This window comes from Zingiber officinale, chromosome 5A (assembly GCF_018446385.1).
Source record: "Zingiber officinale cultivar Zhangliang chromosome 5A, Zo_v1.1, whole genome shotgun sequence".
NCBI lineage: Eukaryota > Viridiplantae > Streptophyta > Magnoliopsida > Zingiberales > Zingiberaceae > Zingiber > Zingiber officinale.
The window spans coordinates 94,756,122-94,773,247 of NC_055994.1; the positions used below are offsets into that span (position 1 = coordinate 94,756,122).

Here is a 17,126-nt window from a genome sequence, read left to right on the forward strand (position 1 = left end):
AGATTTATTGTTGATTTATATTGTGGTTCAATCATATCTTGACTAAAATGTAAATTGCAGACAGCTGATGATTAAAGTGACTATAATGGAGATTATGTGACTAATATATTAAAGTGTTTTTTTTAACCCCTACTATGTTCATAGGAAAAGAGGGCGTCTTACAACAATACAAAGTGAAGAGAATGGATAGTAACGCAACTTGGACGCCAAAACCTTGTTTCCAAAGCTTGCTGACTACCTAAATCTACGTGAGGCACAATGAACCTTCACAAAACCATAAATATGGCCATCTAAAAAACAATCGTGCAATCTGACAGGCGATATATTTCATTGGCTCTACCAAAACTAGGATTCCTTCTTCTATCCTCATTTATGCAACCGTAGGTTTAAAAAAGGAACAAAAAAAAACTAATGGTACCCTTGTACAATGGCATAAACGTTTTGAAGAGCTTCTACTTCATATGGCGGCTGCAGAAAAGTGGGTGCGTTGTACAGGCAAAAGGACCGGTGCTAATATCAATTACGGCAGAAGGGGAGTGAGCTGTGCACCCAAGAGATCTCCGACTGCTCCACGAACCTCCATCTGAAACAACAAGGAAGACACGTACCAGTCATACCTACACCCTTAAAAATGTGGGTCTTACAATGGCCAAGTAAGTTACAAAATTTTTACTTGTGATTTACAGAGTAAGAGATGAGTAATATATTCATGAAAATAGGCACTCAAAATGGGCACGTCATTGCAGATGTGATCCAAATGGAAGATAAACTTTTTCCCATTCTTTGAGACGCCGAAAAGCAACTCACAATTTTGAAAATATTTTAATACTAAAGAATGCGAATGGATATTTTCATGTAACAGGCCGGGCATGTATTGTTTACTGGAAACTAGTAATGAACCAGGAGGCAAAAAAATTCATTTCAGCTGAAATGGCAGGCCACTGAATTATACATAACAGTAACTTGCCTGATCGCAACGAATAAGTTTCGTGATTAGAGGATAGAACTCTCTGAGATGCTTTCTGAATATGAGGCTATTCATAGAACGCATTCCTTCGAGTACCTGAAAGGCCAACCAGAAATATTACATAGAGAAGCATAAAGCCAAAGATAGAGCAAAGTATTACATAGATCATAAGTTAGAGAAGCAACAGTCAAGTACTGTAAAACTAATGAGTTAACCAAGGCTTTACTAAATTATCAAATTATAAGCAAGAATTCAAGTTTACAATACAACAAAATACCATAAAAATGACATGCAATTAATTCTGTACTATGGCAAACAAACATTAAAGGTTACATATGTAAATTTATCTGCCTACCTTAACAATAACTGGTGCTCTCAGGTCGAGTACTCGATGGATATTGGCACTACCGACCTCTGAACTTCGCTTGAGATCAGAAGCCTCCATTAAAATCTGACCACAGAAAGCAACCAGTTTCTCCTCCGCCACGTTTAAGAGCTTCTCTTCAGAATTGAGTGGTTTATGACTATTTTTATTAATATCTGTTCCAGTTGACTTGTGTAAAATTTCTAAATAAATGGAAGTTCCAGTCATTTCCTGGCGGAGAAGATTTAGTGGTAATCTGTGAAAAATCAACCATTAAAAGTTAGAATGGTTAACAAATTTACATAAATATTTCAAATATTCTGGCTTGACAATACCTTTCTAGTGGTAGGTATTGCATGCGTAAAATTAGGTTTGATGGTGAATTATATGTAGAAGCAAACTCCACAAGAGACAGCAAGATGTCCATAACTGTGATCTTATGATGGAAGTTCAACTTGTTCCAGTATTTCTTCTGCAGCACACCAACAACAATTTGATAGCCACTCTAAAAGTTAAAAACAGAAAATATATCAACTGTTTTAATATCATGTGTACCTGTATGCTATCAAGAGCACCTAATAAAAGTAGTTGGGTGATGCATTTGCCTTTTATAGTCTCCATCATTGGATTTTCATCTTCATCATTATCATCAGGAATGGGTTCTGCAGCATCAGGACTCTGTATATACATTATTGTGTATAACATCATGCAGGTCATACCAAATAAAGCAAAACACAATAACAGATCATCCAATTCTAAAATCAAGAAACAAGAGATTGTAAATGTTGATTTTCTTTCAACAAGAGTGGTGGTAATAATGAGTTCCCAACAATATGCAGCCAGATAGACTTTCTTGTCAATAAAAACTTACATGTCGAAATATATTGCAAAGAATTTGATATTCAACTCGTGTTTGGAAAAAACTAATACGTTATCATTTCACACTTCACAGTGAGCTTGACAAGATAAATAACTTTGCTATGGCTACAAAAGCAATCTAGTAAACAGCTTGAACTTGGAAACACAACCATTTTTTGGGATCGCCAAATTCCAAGATTTTTGGAAACACAGTTCGCACACATGTTTTGTCATTCTAAATAAGAAAATTCATTAGTACCAAGCATATGTTCTCTTTTCCGAGCAAACTTTGTGGGGAAATTCAACATGAAAATGTTAAATAATATATCAGATATCAATGGATTTATCAGTAAGTGCATGAGGATACACCTTTGTAGGTGAAGCAGTGTCAACGTCATTTGTGCCATTTTTTGATTTTGAAGTGAGATTTCGAAGAAGATTATCCATAATCCTCTGACCAAATGTTTGACTACGCTGGAAATCTGCAGCTTCAGTAGGCTTCGGCAGGCCACCTGATGGTGATGGAAGGCCTACAAAAGAAATGTAAATGATCGCCTGGAAAACATAAGAATAGATATGCTTCAAAGAAATTGACAATAAAATATGGCCTCTATAAAAGTTTAATAACACAAATTTAACGAAGTGAATATGCTTCTGTAAATACTTGTAGCATAGTTCACTTAAGTAGCAACATACCATTAGATTCCTCTAAGTTGGCTTGAAGATTGCTACCAAGATGATCCTTAGTCGAGCTGATTGATTTTCCAGATTCTTCAGTATCAACTAATGATTGATTATCCAAGACCATTTCATCCTTCCTATTCTCATTAATAGTTTTAACTGTACTGCCACCATCTTCAGCTTCTGAATCTTTTGATAGAATAGTCTGGTTCTTTGAGTTTACAAATCCCAAAGAATTAAGAAGCTCAAGAGGTTGAGTCATGTAGGATGCATCTCTGTAAGAGTTAAACAAGACAGATGGAGGACCAAATAACAAAAATGTAGCAACTATATTGAAAGTTCACAAACAGCATGCCTAATGGCCAAATAACAAGTGACAATGAAAGGTCACAAATAGCATACCTAATGCTTTTTAACAAAGTATCCCAATCTCCATCACTAAATTGATGGCCCCCGACCTCAATGAGATGTACAAGAGCTCCCAGCGAGATGGAAACCACACTCTGATCTGTTTTCTTGGCACAATCAAGAAGAAAACCCAGAAGTGGTGGTAGCATAAAAGAAACTTCCTGTGGAGAGCCAGAAAGCAGTGTGATGCTTTAATTAAAGAAAGGATATTGTAGAACACAGCTGTAAATAATAGTCAATGTGTAAGGAAAAAAATTCAAATGCTCTAAAGAAAGAGAGCAATAATACATACCGTGTAGAAAGTATTGAAAAGGTTACAGAGCAACTGGAGTGAATGGATACTGGTTTCCCGAAGCCATTCCTCATTAGTGGAGACAATGCCCTCTCTACCAGCATGTCGTACATGGTCAAATATAGGAAATAGGATCCTATGAAAAATGCTCTCCCAGAAAGTAGAAGAAAATTTCTTTCCCCTCTCGTTCAGCAAATCAAATAGCACCTCCAGTGCACAGTTTCGAACTTCTAATCTAGGGTCCAATGTTAGATCAGATAAACCAGCTAACATAGGAAACAAGTAATGCTCTGTTACATCAAAGTTTGATTCGAGACCACCATCCACTGGGTTGAGGGCTCCACCAGGTATAAAGCCCTAGGCAAAAAAATAATCAGGAGAAGAAATAAATAAATAAAAGCCAAATCGTATGAGGAATAGGGAATTGTCAGGTGTTATGCTTTTCGAAGTAAAACACAGTCTTTATCATAGTAAAACAAACCAAAATTTCAAAAGCCAAAAGACAAACAGGAAAGTGTGAAATATTAAACTTGTATCCAATGAAATGATATTATGTGACTTTAATGGAAAATAAGGTCAACATAGTAGCAAGATAAATTATTGTAGTATAAATGTAGAGATATAACAAATAAAGATGATGGTGATGGAAGTATAAAGGGCTATTAGCTGAAAGAAAAATTGTTTCATAAATTGAAAAAGTTGTAATGATGAAGAGGAACTTGAATAGGTATGAGGTAGTTAAAATTGAAATGAAGTTTAAAAACAGAATAAATTCTATGATAATCTATTAACAAAGAATGGGAAGAGATGGTAATCAAATTGCTAAACATAGAGAAAATATGTAAGATAGGTAAATATTAGATGCATAACATATGAAAATGATTTTGCCACTAAAATTGTATATACCACAGATTTGTTCATAAGTTCAGATATAATAAGCTTTTAAGAAAATGGGCATAGGTAAAAATGATATTCCTATTGAAATTTGAAAGGGTTTATGAGATCAAGATACAATTGTTTACTAAACTATTTTTTTTTAAAAAAAAAAAAGAAACTGAGAATTAAGATGACATCTTAGGAATAGAGGGAAAACATTTTACTGCTAATTTGTACGAATAAGTGTGATTTGTTATATTATTCTATATACAAATGGATCAAGGAGACGAGCCATTCCAAGATATTTTAGAATAGAGTTACTGAGCAGAGGATAAGAGATGAGATTAATATTTCTGAGGATCAATTTGATTTCATGTCTAGAAAATCAACCATAGATGATATCTATTTAACAAGACCATCAATAATAAAATATAAATGAAGAAAAATTTGCATGAAAATATTGATTTAGAAAAGCTTATGATAGAGCCCATAGATAATTGTTTAGAACTTATGCCAAAATATGTAGAAAGGTATTGCCATTCAAACCTCAGCAAGGCGATCTTCACATATACGGAGAAGGGCAATAGCCTTCAAGCTAATGCGAGGAGAGCTTTTGTTATTGGCAAAATGAATGAAGCAATTCACACAATCCATAAAGCAGTCACCAACAACCTGGTCAAAGTGCTCCAAGATAACTGCAGGAAGCAAAGTCCCAGATTGATCAAAATTTAGAAGTTCAAACTTCAAGATAAGGTTAACTGATTTGTTTTCTCACCCTGTTCAACATTTTCAAATGCACTTTCAACTATTGATTCGGATTCATCATCTGCTGCTGCAGTGAAGATCATGAACACGCTCCGCCAACCTGATTTAATGCTGCCCACCTTTGATTTAATCATCTGAAATTAAAACCAATCAGTACGTTGTGTTTTGTCATGATAAACAATAGTACAAAACGAGCAATGTCTATTATACCAGAATTACCTGAACAATGCAATCAACAATTAGGCTGCGTATTTTTTCATTGTGGCTAATCCGCATAAGAATGACAAAAGGCTTCAAAATGTCATTTTGAAAGGTGAAGTTGGTCAATTCAGCGCGTTCCAAATACTTCATACTAAGTTGTCTCAGTGAATCGATGGCATACATAGCAACTTTTTCCTCATGATGGCTACCAACAGAAATGAAGTGCTGGGCCAAGACAGACCATATTCTAGCCCATACCTAAAAGCATTGCAAATTGAAGTCAAGAAAACCACCAACAGTCATTGAAAACATAATTCAACAGAACATTTTATGGAGATGAAATATTAAGGTTTGGACATGCAATTCACTCTGATTCATCTACAACGAGCAGTGATTAGGTGCAATAGCCATCTTGTAGATGATAACAATATGAGAGAAAGAATTGCGCTATCCTAACCAATTACAAGCATGAACAGAGTATGTTAAGAACTGCTACTTCAATATATCTCTGCTGCTGTATGTCCCAATTCAGAAACAATATAGGAGTTTGAAATTCACTGTCTTAATAAGTATCAGGACCAGTAAGTGTCTAGATATTATAGGCCTATCAGTCCAGGTATGGACTCCAGTAAATATTAAAAAATATTCATATATTGAGGAATCAGGAGTACCAGCCGAATGCGAGCCATATTGTAATAGCTTATCTCAACAAGCTTTTGTAAGCTGAAGACTCGGGCAGGTGTTTGTTTCAACTCTTCAGCAGAAACACTACAAAGAGCAGTAAAGAACTCCACAATGGAATCACTAGGCAATTTTACACTGTTTACAAAAACTTGCTCTGCTGGTTTTCCAGCCAACTCTTTAAGAGACTGAAGAACTGCATCCCTTGAAGTTTGATTTGAACCCTGCATCACAGTTATAGCAATGGATGGGGTTGAAGTGATATATTCTAGCCGCGATACACATTCCAAGACAGCATTCCAGGTGTCCTGTAGTGAATCAGTGTCCATATCACATAGAATAAGCAGTGTTCGCAATGCTTCCACATTTTTACTTTGCATCTCCTTTGGAACATGCAAGAATGTAAATCTGCACACCGAATTAGTAACATTGCATTATAATATTTTTAAAAAATCATTAACAATATTCAGTAGTACAACAAAAGATAATTCATAAAGTATCTGAAAACGCTCTATTCTAAGACAATCTAACAGGAAGAGCATACCGTACTAATGATGTTAGGAAAGCATAACACATTGTATCCATCCCAAGAACACGTGTTAGATGTATGCCAGCACTAATACCTTCCATGCAAAGAATAACCCTAGGCTTATTATCTCCTTCCTCCATTGTTACAGAAAATGTTGCAAGAAGAGGCCACCCCACAGCTTCAAGCATTGGTCTAACTAGTTCAACCTGCTCAGCTGTATAGAAGACACCCCTTTTTTCGCCTTTATTTCTGAAAAAGATCTGAATTTGTTTCTTTATTTTCTCACTTTCTACTTTAGTATCAAACCCAAATTTCTTTTTAGGAAGAGATAAATTGAGAATATTTACAAGATGGCCACTCTCTTCACTTTCTGGCCTCCCTCTGCTGCTTTTAGATGCATCAGGTGTATCATCCTTCATCTTTATCTCTTCTTTTACAATTGAATCATATATCTCCTCTAGGAGCTCCTTTGGTGCACACTCTTCCACATCATTTACAGAGTTCATGAGTATAAAATCAGATTTTGACATTTTCGGCCAAACCATTGGATTGTGAGCATCTGTATTTAACATTAAAACTGCATAAGCAAGAACATAAGCAGTATCCGCATTCTTGAAAAGTCCAGGATTATCAGCACAAAAACTGCAAAACAATGCTAAACCATTAAAAGTAAGAAAACAGAGTACGAGGGGATGTGCCACATCTCTAATTATCAATTACTGTACCGCTCAGCAAACTTTTCCATGATTCGATCAATTTTTTGTGCTTCACCAGGAAGTCGAAATCCTGTTAGGAATTCACGAATTGAAGTATCAAACTTCAATCCTGAGAACTTCATGGAATCAACATATGCATTCATAACAGCAAGAGGAAGTTCCTCATGCTGGCCTAAATATTCACCAATCATTGCCTGAAAAAATTAAGAGATGAAAAACAGACCCTTTTAACCAAAAATAAAAATAAAAAATAAAAAAATAGCCATGGAGATCACCTTATCCAAATTAGGTGTGCTCTTCAGGAATTGAGCAATTGAAGAAGCTTTACCCTCAACCAACTTATTAGCCAATAGAAATTGTATCCCTTTTGCTGGCTTTCGGTTGAACTAAAAGCAAATGGACTAGTTCATGTTTAACCATATAAACAGATACCATAGCAAATAAAACCATATCAAAATAGGAGTCATCATACATTATCATTGCAGACATCACATTTATGGTAAATGGTTAGCAAAAATCTTAGTTACCTCTAAGAGGGCTGCTTCCATTGTGGATTTGTGAGCTTTAGCCTTCTCAAATTGGTTTAATCCATCATCAGTATTCTTCTGGTCATTAATTGAAGCAGTATCTGTAGCTGAAACTTCCGCTTCAAGAGACTGAACAATATTACCATGCTTAGCAGATTCTCCTTTAAGCTTTTCCCAATCAACCAGTGATTTGAGCACACTCACCAAGCTCTGGATAAGGTACATAAATTAGATGTAATATATTTTTTTTAAAAAAACAGAGAAATAAGAAAACAGAACAAACACAATAGTTTCTTAATTTCTAGAGAGTACCTGAAGTGATGAACCTTTAGCAGAAGCAATCTGTGTTGCAGTAATTGAGTTGGGATCAATAGTTACAGTTCCTTGGGCTATCTTTGATAATGCATTTACCTGATTAGATCAGTGGAAACAAATAAATTGGTAAAGAAATTGCAAACTTCACCTTCAAGCCACTAGCATAAACATGATTGGATTTTACCGTGCGTTCAAAAAGGTTTGGTGCCTGAAGATCACAATCATAGTTAACGAATATGTCTGCAAGCATTTGGGAGTCCTTGCATACTTTCTCAAGCATCCTAACAAATAATCCAATCAAACAAATATCAGAAAGATTAATAAAGCTACAGCACAAGAAAAAAATGAGGATGATAATTGACAAGTAATTACTCAAGATTCTGCTGAATTGAAAATAGAAATGTCCCAACAGAAAAGAAGAAAATAACAGTATACATAATGAAAGAACCATCACCGGAGAACACTTGTCCTTTGGCTAAGCACATTCTCATTACTTTCCAATGATTTTAAAACGATCAATGGAAAAAAGATGCCAATTTCTCCCTATAAAAGAAAAATCAGACATGTTTATATGAGATTAACATGATAATTGGCGGAGATTAATTTCTAGAAATTTACAAGAAGATGGTTTTGACAAAATTATGGTTAACTACCTTAAGACATTCTCTAAAACGGAGCAAAAGAACAGCAAATATTCCAGTTGCATACTGCACAACAAGAGATAAGTACAAGAATGAGGAACACTTTATTGTACAAACTTAAGCAGTGCAGCATCAGCTATTACTAGTGTGGAATGTAAACCAACTACCACAATAATTAGCAAATGTAGGATGTCAGAGGTGTAGAAAGAAGCAACAAATGGGAAGAGAAATACAACCTGAAAAACCACTGGGGAAGAAGAAACAGAAGCTCGCAACAAAGCATATGAAAGATATGCCTTAACTGAGTCAATAAAATGGAAATTTTTCGTAAAGGAATAGTCAACTCCTTCCAGCAAACCCTGTAATTTTAGCATTCAATTGTGAGAAGGTAGAAGATAATTGCTTTGACTAGAACACTTTGAAGTAAGGGCAACTCGGTGCACGAAGTTCCCGCCATGTGGGGTCCCGGGGAAGGATCCATTGTACGCAGCCTTATCTTGCTTTTTGCAAGAGGCTGTTTCCAGGATTCGAACCCGTGACCTTTTAGAACACTTTGAAGTAAAAAAAATATTTAGGCAGATACTATTTCCTACATCAACATAGACGGACAAGACTAGCTAACCTGCAAAAGCTCAAGAGACAATAGTCTCGTCTTGGTGGCCACCTCAGCACCCTCTTCTTTCATCCCCATCTGCAAATTGTCTCCAATATGATAAGGGAGAGTAGAATAGACACTTTTTGAGAACAATTTCACAAACTTAGACCTTGCACAGAGTGCGAAACAGCAACAAAGCATCATTTTGCACCACACTCGTGCTCTCTACACTAATTCCTCGGACATGATTAAACAATAAACTCTTTAGATCAAATTTTAGAAACCGCAACTGAAGCATTGATTTTTTTAATATTCAAGCATTTTTACCCTGAAACTTTCTTTCCATCCTCAAGTTGAACAGTTTGGTCAAGAGCAGCCTCTAAACCCTACAAATCATATCTTTAAATAAGATACAAAGTGAAAGAAAAAGGCATATATGAAAATTTCAACAAAACAGTAAAAACTTAACTCTCAACAGTCTCATAAAGTGTGATGGAAGTACCTTGATGTCAGCACCGCTAGCCAGATTCTGAAATTCCTCCAAACGAGGAGATGCATCATTTTCATGCTTCTTGGGTAATGCATCTGCCACAGTATTTTTCTCATCTGTTGCATCACTAGATTTTTCTACATTCTCAGAGCTGGTGAAGCTAGCTGGAATGGCAGCATGTGCAATACTAGATACAGGAACCTAAGCACTCAAAGAAATATTTTTCCTGCAATAAGGCCCAATTTCACGTGGACAACTCAGTAAAATCAACCAAAATAACAAATCCAACCTGATCAGTTTCCATTCGCCGAAACACAATACTGATCATTTGGGTTAGCATTGCTTTTGATGTTGCCTGATTTACTAAACTCTTACTGCAGTAGACCATCATAATTTAACATAAGCAACAATTAAGAATTTATAAATTCAGAGTGTATAAGGAAAAGTGTTGCTTAAGCACCTGTTGAGAGCAATGTCATAGCATACTTTAATCACTCCCAGCAATGGGTCTCCATGAACTGGATTTAAAGAAAACTTACTGATTTAGCATAATAGATAAAAAGAAAAGGAATGCTTGCATCTTTTATAAGAAGCATAAAAAACGACACTCCAAATAACCTCTCACATAACATCTACAAGAAAAATCGTCCAATTTGAGGCATTAACTGATTGATCCAAACATTTAGTAATCCTATGTCAAATTAATCTACAGAAATAAACATTCCAGAAATATAATGACCAACTTTGAAAAAGTAGGATAGATGTCCTTAGCATCTAAAGATGATATAAAAAAGGACATTTAGGATATCATTCTGGTTGATTTTGGAAATTGAATATTTTCCACAGGAAAAGTCCTAGCACATCCAAGTATCTTAATCTTTCACATTTACATTTCTTCCACCCATTGTGATGAAATGTGGTCTGTGCAGCCAGATAAACATCCTCATACAGATATCACAGGCTATGTGCCTGTCATTAGATGAGATATTCCATGGGACATAGTTGAGCCTATGATGAGTGACTTGAAGTTTGACCATATTGGATCTAGTTGCAGAATACAACCATCAGAAACTTTTAGCATTAGCTAATTAACAAATGATAAAAAATTCTTTCAAGTTCTTTTCTTTTGAAAATAAAATGGTAAGATCTGTTCTATAGGTTCATACAATTGCACTGTTTGTTAGGTTCACACACTCCAGGCCAGTCCAAAGACACTAGGGTATGTTTTATCAAAGCCAACCAATAATGACAATAATTTCCAATGCCCATATACTACATATTTGCAGATTTTGTGATTATCATCCTCAAAGATGATGTTTCAGGCTTTCAGCAACTGATGAAGTAGTTGCAATACAGCATAACAAACTCAGAATTTAGAAAGACAAGAATGGATACCATGATTTTAAGGAACTGACAAGCGAACAAGAAGTGTTTTCAGTAAGAAAATCATTTCAGATCTTTGACTACTCAAGCTTATACCATAAGATGATTAGAAATTTGACATCACTCCTCAAAGAACAAAAGAAGAAACACCATTAGTAAAGTACCTCTGAACCTCATTGAAGATACAGCAGTAAGAAGCGCCTGCAAAACTTGAACTATGGTGCTGCAAATTACCATGTATCAATCAAAGGTTAAAATAATTGATATAAAGAGAAGTCCAGGAGAAAAGAAAAGACAAAAAGATAATACCTATCCGATGAAGAATTATCAACACAGCCACAGACCATGTTGAGTATATCTGTAAATAATGAAGCATTTTTGCCACCATCCAGTCCAGGATCACCTTCTAAATGATCATAGGCTATGAGTTTCTGCCAGAAATGAAAATTGTGCCAGATGCAATGTAAGTACAATAAGCATCAGAAGTATAATAACCAAATTGTTAGGCACAGGCACAATAACCTGACAAAAGATTATAGTGGCATGGGAAAAAAAGGGAAATACATTTTAGTGAAAAAAAAGTTGCTTAGTTATGTGCATCCAATATGGATGATAAATAATCCAGCAAAGAAAAAACATCATGAGGAAAATGAAAAACATTTTGTTACACAAATTACACATACACTTGGAAAGGCAAGGGCAACGAATGAAATTTCTGTCATACCCCAGTAAAGATCAACTTTTCATTCAAAAAGAGGATACCATATGTCGTGGGTAATAAACATTAAGGGTGTTTTTTGTATTTTTCAATCCTCAGATTCAATCTTGATTGCCTGACAAATAGTTCAGATGTGCAAACTGCTAGTGTCGTTGTATAAACCAGCCTGCTACTTTGTATGTGAATTATATGAATTGCTCTTTTATTATTATTATTATTATTATTGGGACCTATAGCTCAGAAAACAGCCCAATACACAGTCATGTCCTAGCCCCTTGTCTATACCAGTATAAATGCTAGACCAAGACTACTTGAAATCATGTCTAGAATGCTTCTACAAAGACTTGAATTCATGTCCAGAATGCTTCCTCAAAGATTGTTGTGCTTGAATTAAGTTAAATTACAGCAATCTTTTGTTTCGTCCAAAACTATTTTATGTTAACCTTAGATTTGCCAATACTGACACATTTATGCCCATTTTGATGTTTAATAAGGACACTTGTCCAGAGGCTATCTATGTCAGATGTCTAAACAAAACTATCATAAGAGTATAACAAATATATGGCAAAAGAAAGGTGCCCAGACCTTCATTAGGTTTACAAACAAAACCTAATTTTCATGAACAAAAGTTCTTATAGCATAAGATTTCCAATGGGACTAACTTGGGTAGGTCAGGGGCAAAATGTTGAACTGAGATTGAAAAAAAATAAGTATATATTTGCTACTGGGTTGGATAAGTAATTAAAATATTCTTCATGTTGGATCAAATAGATGAAAATCAGGGACCTACACAAAGGGCAGCCTGGTACACGACGCTCCCGCCAATGCAGGCTCCCAGCCAAGGGTCGGACCATATTGGATCTATTATACGCAGTCTTACCCTATATTGCAAAAGATTATTTCCATGACTTGAACCAGTGACCATAAGGCCATGTGACAACAACTTCACCATTGCATCAAGACCTACACAATTTTTCAAATTCATTTGGAAGGCTATGAGTTGCATAAACAACCTAAGGGAAGAGAACGTAGAAGGTAAGGAAAGGGATGGTAGTGGCCCTATAGATAAAAGAATTTTTGAAATTGTGGATTTTTCAATTTGTACAGTAATTTTAATGAAGGGGAGCCTTGGCGCTATATTAAAATTGTTGCCATGTGACCTAGAGCCTAGAGGTACAGGTTTGAGTCTCAAAAACAACATCTTGCAAAGCAAGGTAAGGCTATATACAATAGACCCTTCCCCGGACCCCGTATTGACGAGAGCGTGCACCAAGTTGCCTTTTTTTTTTAGAATAATTTTACTATACTATGAACGAGAAATAGAACATCTAACAGCTGCAAGCCAATAGCAAAAGAGTAGTGAGAAAAACTAGAAATCAACAAAGTATGCAAAATAGCAAACACCCATCATATAGGCATATCTCTTGAGTCTTGACAATAAATAAGCTTTACTTCTACAAAGCATATACCCATTTTAGCATTGAGAATCCTGCATGAGCCGAGTGATTCTATCATCTTAATTGAACAACAATTATTATGCACATAAAAGAATAGCATGCATATAGAAACAAATGGGGCATGAAAAATGAAGATTTAATATATGCAATATACTTTTGATCAATTAGCATATGAGAAATAGACAGATCCCTACAGAAGAAAGAAAAATTTATAATATACAAAACCAAAATGCATCTATGCTCATCAACAAAATAGTCAATCTTAAACCAAAACTTAATACTTGTTTCGGTGAAGTAGTAATGAAATTTATGGAAGGGGAAAGCTACTTGAGCAACATACATGGATACAGTCAAGTGCAAGCTTCAAAAGTTTTATATTTTTTGACTCAAATGCGAGCCTCAGTGGCTTTAAGATAACTTCAGTTTGAGCCCCGTCTAAGGTGTGCCCAGCATTTGCTAAAGCTACTATAATAGGTTCACTGATTTCCTGAGACTTAGTGACACTATTGTTTCCAGTAGAGGCAGCCAGACCATCACGATCCCCTTCTTTCGCCAAAGCATCACGATCATCTCTGCCATTGATGAAAATAGCTGGTTAAAATCTGTAAAGTTTTCATCAAGCAAATAATAAAAAGAAACATTACTGAACATTAAAAATCATTATTGCAATCCAGAATTCCAGATGGATTATGCTAACTAACAGATATGAATAGAAGCATACTAGCAGTATAAGAATTGATGCTAAATCAGCTACGAAGCCATGAGACCAAAATCAAGAACCTAAGATAACCTTCAAACTAACAGATATCTATAGTAACAATGACCAATCCCACTAGAGACCAAATGCATATCCTACAACAAAACTTAGATTGTCAAAAATAAGTTAAAGAACCTTTCTTCCCAAGCCGGTATTGCAACATGTTTATTCTCATCAAAAGCCACCTCTTGTTTGGTTTCCTTCATGTTGTCTGGAAGCGGAACAAAGACATAATTAATGAACATAGAATGTCTCAGCTTGAAGATAGTTCCAACATTAAGGTACCAAAATAAAAGAAAAAGGGGGAAAGGGGAAGTACTCAGTCAACAAATAGCTACATTCCATCCATACAACAGTTTCTACGATGCAAATTTACCTAGATACCTAATTTTTTTATTTTGCTACATCTCATAATTTTAGTGTTGTTATACTTATTCTAACAAAAGGAATTACATCCAAGTATACGAATAGTAGTTAGATAAGTGTTTCTACTAGAAATGTTGAAGTATAACAAAAAATTGTCCTCATACATAAGGAATATTTAACCAGTCAACACCAACTAATGGCGCCATATGTCATAGGGGTTGTAAGAATAAAAAATTCAATTATAGTTTAATAAGAACAAGATGTTGGAATTTTATAGAGCATTATAACTTTAATAATGAAAGAGAGAAGAACCTTTTTAAAGTCTCTAAAGGTTAATGTGATACATAGTGAGAGTTAGTGGCGATGGGAATAAGTATAAAAGGTTATTAATCATAAGAATACGTGTTAAAAGATTGATAGAATTAATGAAATGAGGAAAATTGAATAGACATTAACTGGCTAAATAAATAACAAGTATAGAAAAATATAAAGCATAATAGTAGGTGATACTTTTTATGACGACCTATGAACTAGGAGTAATAGTAAGCAAAGATGAAGATGTTGAAATATATAATCTATTACATAGCAATAAAGGATCGAGATGTTGAAATGCAAAACAATGTTGTTCAACTTCTAGGCATTCAGAAAACTCAATCAGGCTTGTACCCATGTTTGGCTTTTGTTCAGAGAAAATAATAGAACTCTCTGGCCCAGGTTCAGTAGATTATAAACATGTAAAATAAATCCAGACCTAGGTCACTCAAATTCAATTATTTAATGGATTCTCTAAGTTATTTTGACAGCACCTAAACTGAAGGGCAAAACAAACTGTAAAGCTGCTGGTTCCATAGGAGCCTATGTAATACATGTCATTCTAAACTTCTGTTAGTAAGATACTTTAATAAGTAAACTAATTAAGGCAAGGCCCACCAAACTATATAATCTGACATGAGAAAAAATCCAATTGCTAATCCTCTTTCAGAACATTCGTCTAAATTTCTCTTTTAAAAGTTCAATTCTAAAAGGATAGACCAAATAAGGCACCAAATATTCAGATTACAACTTGGTTCAAACTATTTGTATTACCAATCATGTGCTTACAAGAAAGTCAACACAAAAAGCTGGAATAAGTAATATAACCTACAAAATTCAATGAATCCTTATCAAACTTATATCTAACGAAACTCATACCAAAATCCTATTTCAAATGACCTGGATTTAATTGCCTTCTCTCATTCAACTAGCATATCATGCTTTAACCACAAAGTTCACTAACCTGATAGTGTTTCTCTCTTATAGCACTTCATGGCCAGGCAATTGCTTTCATATGCTATGTCCACTAACTTACACTCATAGCAGTCCAATATTAGTGTAACTTCAGATCTATACATAATATCACCCAAATTTCATACTCTTTTTTTCTCCCTAAAATTCTTGTGGTATTTTCTCTCCATGTGTAATGCCATAAATAATTTCAAAATCATTATTAGCATTTGAATTCATCTAAACAAATGGTGTTTCATTCTTTTAATCTAGGCACTATAGGTGCTGTATGTTGCTAGTGAACTTCAGCTAGGTGTTATCAACATCCACCATTCAGATTGACTAGTTTCTAACGCCCAATATTTGACAGCAGACTGCCTAGCATTTTGGATCTCCTATAGCTTTATTCATTCAAGTATTATTCTTCTCTGGATCTGTTTACTCTGATCTACGTTCCTTAGTCAACCTCCCCAGTTAAATGTGAAGTCAACCAATAATTTTGGTAATTTTCTATCATGAAAGGATCATCATGTTAAAGATTCATTTTATCCTAGTGCAAACTCAAGGAGACATTTCTGCGACAGCACGGTCAGATCCGTCTACAATTACCAATTTGCGACCAACGCAAGGTTGCTTCCAGCAATGAAAAAAGAACGAAAGCAAGAAATGACGAGCCTAAGCAATAACAAGAGCTTCAAATGCAAAAAAGAAAAGGAAAAAAAAAACAAGAAGGATCCACAGAACCGACCTAGACAAGCCTGCACGGCGCTCTGCAGGTCGGGGTACTTCTTCCCCGCGCACTCCTTGAGCATGGCCTCGAAGGACCTCGTGATGAACCCAGCAGCTGCGGCGCCTGCCATGGCGAACAATCGTGCGGAGATCCAACTCAACCGCCCCCTTCAATACACGATCCCGCGACGGGAGGGCAACAGAGTCCACCCAGTCAACGAACCCGAAGTCGAATCCAGCAGGAAAAATGGCGAGATCCGGCGATCTCGAGGGGACTTCACCGATCGGAAGCGAGGGAGGAGGAGAGGGCCTTGAGGAGAAGGAGAGATCTGACTGTGTAACGAGACTGGCTTCCTCTCTAAGCGAAGGACTTTGTTCAGCAAGCTCGCGTACTGTCCCCTCGGCGCACGGTATCATAGCGACCCAAACACGTGGTTTGCACGTGAATGGCGTCTTCCGCGGATATATTAGTTTATTTAGGAAAATTAAAAATATTTCAGTTTTTTAAAAAAATAAAATTGTTTCGGTTAGATTTGAAATTAGAAAA

At 35.6% G+C, this 17,126-nt stretch overlaps 1 protein-coding gene across 3 annotated transcripts; it reads right to left on the bottom strand.

Moving 5' to 3' along the window:
• Positions 1 to 174: 174 nt before the first annotated feature.
• LOC121981053 (brefeldin A-inhibited guanine nucleotide-exchange protein 5-like) lies at positions 175 to 16,976 on the bottom strand. 3 transcript variants are annotated; one of them, XM_042533393.1, is made up of 33 exons: positions 16,599 to 16,976; positions 14,357 to 14,432; positions 13,805 to 14,036; positions 11,599 to 11,720; positions 11,454 to 11,512; positions 10,367 to 10,424; positions 10,196 to 10,280; positions 9,919 to 10,107; positions 9,744 to 9,802; positions 9,586 to 9,646; positions 9,444 to 9,512; positions 9,058 to 9,180; positions 8,834 to 8,887; positions 8,635 to 8,723; positions 8,365 to 8,461; positions 8,178 to 8,276; positions 7,866 to 8,075; positions 7,614 to 7,724; positions 7,348 to 7,532; positions 6,638 to 7,264; positions 6,084 to 6,501; positions 5,431 to 5,670; positions 5,222 to 5,345; positions 4,993 to 5,141; positions 3,571 to 3,927; positions 3,273 to 3,439; positions 2,886 to 3,145; positions 2,559 to 2,719; positions 1,887 to 2,009; positions 1,667 to 1,803; positions 1,323 to 1,587; positions 968 to 1,063; positions 175 to 583 (listed from the first exon to the last, which is right to left on the bottom strand). In XM_042533393.1, exons 1-33 carry the CDS (start codon positions 16,708 to 16,710, stop codon positions 521 to 523), a joined length of 5,277 nt encoding a protein of 1,758 aa, XP_042389327.1. In that variant the 5' UTR covers positions 16,711 to 16,976; the 3' UTR covers positions 175 to 520. The 3 variants fall into 3 exon arrangements, with proteins under 3 accessions (XP_042389327.1, XP_042389329.1, XP_042389328.1); XM_042533395.1 differs by having other exon boundaries at positions 9,919 to 10,132; XM_042533394.1 differs by lacking the exons at positions 175 to 583; positions 968 to 1,063; positions 1,323 to 1,587; positions 1,667 to 1,803 and having other exon boundaries at positions 1,887 to 1,993.
• Positions 16,977 to 17,126: the final 150 nt, after the last annotated feature.